Below are 3,259 nucleotides of genomic sequence, written 5' to 3'. Positions count from 1 at the left end.
ATGGCATCTTCTCAATCATCATCTTTAGATAATGATTTTGTGATGGAGTCACCAACTTGTTGGTGTGGTTTGAAAACGCTACTAAAGACGTCCTATACTAAGAAAAATCCTGGAATGAGATTTTTTGCCTGTCCCAAGTATAATACGGTAAAACAACTTAATATTTGTCATATTAAACTAATCGATTTGCTGTTGCGGGTTGTACTTTTTGTCATATTAATTTGGGAGTTTGTACTGTGTGTAGGGAGATGCGAGGTGTGAATTCTTCTTATGGGTGGATATTTTTCAGTTGTTAGTGGAGAACATGTTATTAAAAGAGAATAAGGCCTGGAAGACATGGGATGATGTATTACAACACAAGTATGCCATTCGAAAAAAGGAAGAAAAAGTGAGAGAGATAGCGAAGAATCTGAAAAAAGAAAAGCGAAAGTTATTGTATTTGTACTGGATTATCACCTTTGTAATATTGTTTGCTTGGTTCGGATAAATGTAATGTAAAAAGCACGTTGTATGAATTATGTATTTTTTGAGTAGAAACAGCTTGTGCAGGAATGGTTGAAAGTGGAAACCATGTTCACAAAAGTTGATTTTCAAATGGGGCATATTTATATGGGTCCAGATGGTGCATATTTATATAGATATATAGATACTTTAATTTTCGTGTGCGACCGATCACAAAATTTGACGTACCAAAAATAGTACTAAAATGCCTCCAATGTGCAACGACCAGCTCATGCTTCCTCTGGTCTTGCTATAAACCAAACTCCACCTTCAAATGCTTAAGAAAATATCAACTACCCACTAGTAGTATTGTCACTTTAAAGTCTTCATGAATATTGTACTTTAGAAATTAGTTCCAAAAACTGGTTCTCGTGTGAATTTAGTTCATCAAATTCCCCGAAATGGACAAGGATCATGAAAAGCATATAATATATATAACTACTTTTCATTCACACAACAGAATATAACTTTTGATGATAAAAACAGACTATATATGTCATATCCACAAAATATGTTCTCTACATGTTGCATCGTCACGATGCCACCACATTATGATATCTTTTCCGGCAACCCAAAGCACTGATATAAACCAAAAGTCAAAATTATCCCAAGTTGTTACTTCTATGTACTTTGCTCATGGCTTCCTTACATGTGGAACCTTCCTCTTACATGTGGAACCTTCCTCTTACTTGGGTTCCAGATTAATACCGGTTTCTTTCTCTTTGTTGCCAACTTTTCCACTGGTGGAACCTTCCTCTTACTTGGGGGTCTCCCTTTCCCTCGAACCACATTGGGGCTTAATATCTTCTTACCCTTTATCCAAGATGACATTTTCTTTGGCCTTCGTTTGTTCATATGCCGACTCTAGTGTTGAACCTTCACATTTTGTCTCAAACTCATCAACAACATGCAAGAAAGCACTGACTTTTTCATTATCTAAGGATATTTTGGTCGCTAATTTCGAACATCTTTTAAGCACCCACTCATAATTCCGTGCGTCTGCTCTGTCCCACTGGTCATCGTAACTACTTCTGAGTAATGTGTATCTCCTCTTTAAGTCCTTTCTCCAACGATCCAACACATATACATCTAGCAGCACATTAATCTTTTTCAACTGGCAAACTCTAAGTGCATGCCTACATAGAATCCCCCTCATCTGAAACAGTGCACACGTGCATTTGACCTCCACCTCCTCTTCGTTATAGTAAACACAAAAATGGAGTGTTTTGCTGTGGTCATCAGTAGATATTTCATCCAACACATCGTATTTTAAAATGCACCCTTCTGTGCTTACCAAGGAACAATTACAACACATTAGGCCCAGCAACTCTCTTTGGATATCTTTGAACTTTGCATTTGTATATAACCTTTGAAACTGCTTCTCAATATTAAAATGGGACACGTAGGGAATAGTTTGGTTGCTAGAATTGAAATAAGCCATTGTCTTTACCTCCACCTGCTTTCTAAGAGCATTATCAAATTGGTCGACGAATTCCTTCAACGTGGTACCAGAATGGACATACCCATCGAAAAATACATTCAAGCTTTCCGACCTTTGTGTTGTGCTCATTCCAGCCTAGAATACACTTTTCAAGTAAGCTGGAACCCAAAAAGACCTTTCCTAATATAAGGATTAAAGTCATTTATTGCCGAGTAGATCATACTTCGCAAGTACTTGACCCCAGCTCTCCTCAAATTCACCGCTGTTCTGTGAGTCATATAATGCAGTCTGAAGATCAGTCTTTAACCTCGCATTGAATTGCGCATGAGATCCTAACTTCTCTGGAAGTTTGCACATTATATGCCATAAAAAATATCTGTGACGAGTTTCGGGGAATACAATGGCAATAGCACTCTTCATTGCCCGATCTTGGTCAGTTATCATGGCTTCGGGCGCCCAACCATTCATACAATCCAACCACATTCGGAACAACTACACAAAAGTTTCAGTGTCCTCGTTTGAAAGCAATCCCGCTCTTAATAATATGGACTGACCATGATGATTAACATCAACGAATAGAGCAAAAGGAATCCCGTACCTATTTGTTAGGTACATTATATCAAATGTTACAACGTCTCCGAAATACTCATACGCCGCTCGACTCCGAGCATCAGCCCAAAATACATTCCGTAACCTTCCCTCATCATCCAAGTCAATGTTAGAAACGAACCCATCATTCCAATCTCTCATTCTTTGGAAATACTGATTATGTGCTTCGCTACCACCTTTACCCAACCTTAAATGTCGAGCCTTGTCAATGAAATTCCGACAATCTTTCTCTTGAAGCTGGAGATTCTCAAAACCCCCCGCATCAACGACAAGAGAATAAAAATTCTTGTTCATTCGTATACCGGCTCGATCATTCAGGTCGAGGATCCTTTGACTGTATTCATCTAGATATTTGTGAGATCGCAAGAATCTTGTCTTCTTGGGGCTCACAGTTATATGGTTGTGCACATTTTCGACAGTGGTGAAAACCCATTTATCATTCTTGCTCAATGTCGCATTTACTCTCACTTTACAATCCGTTCTAGTTGTTGGTCTTGGCTTCGAGATATTATTGTTCGTAGGATGGTACTTTCCACCACGGGCACAACCAACAGTCACGTACACAGGCCTCCCTTCATCATCTTTCCTAGTCCTTTGTGTCCGTACACCAAAACCCTCTTGCTTCGCATACTGCTTATAGTAGGCTGTAAGATCTTTCATACTGTCAAATTCCATCCCACATCTTGGTGCTTCAACTCGTACCTCATC

At 38.9% G+C, this 3,259-nt stretch overlaps 1 protein-coding gene across 1 annotated transcript; it reads right to left on the bottom strand.

Annotated features, from left to right (window-relative positions):
* Positions 1–1,309: 1,309 nt before the first annotated feature.
* On the bottom strand, positions 1,310–2,386 carry LOC109021389 (protein FAR1-RELATED SEQUENCE 1-like). The gene is made up of 2 exons (XM_019004011.2): positions 2,177–2,386; positions 1,310–2,077 (listed from the first exon to the last, which is right to left on the bottom strand). Exons 1-2 carry the CDS (start codon positions 2,384–2,386, stop codon positions 1,310–1,312), a joined length of 978 nt encoding a protein of 325 aa, XP_018859556.2.
* Between the last annotated feature and the right edge of the window lie 873 nt (positions 2,387–3,259).

Source organism: Juglans regia, chromosome 13, assembly GCF_001411555.2.
Source record: "Juglans regia cultivar Chandler chromosome 13, Walnut 2.0, whole genome shotgun sequence".
Taxonomy (NCBI): Eukaryota; Viridiplantae; Streptophyta; class Magnoliopsida; order Fagales; family Juglandaceae; genus Juglans; species Juglans regia.
Note: the sequence above shows the minus strand (reverse complement) of the source record. Positions and strands in the feature narration are given on the sequence as shown.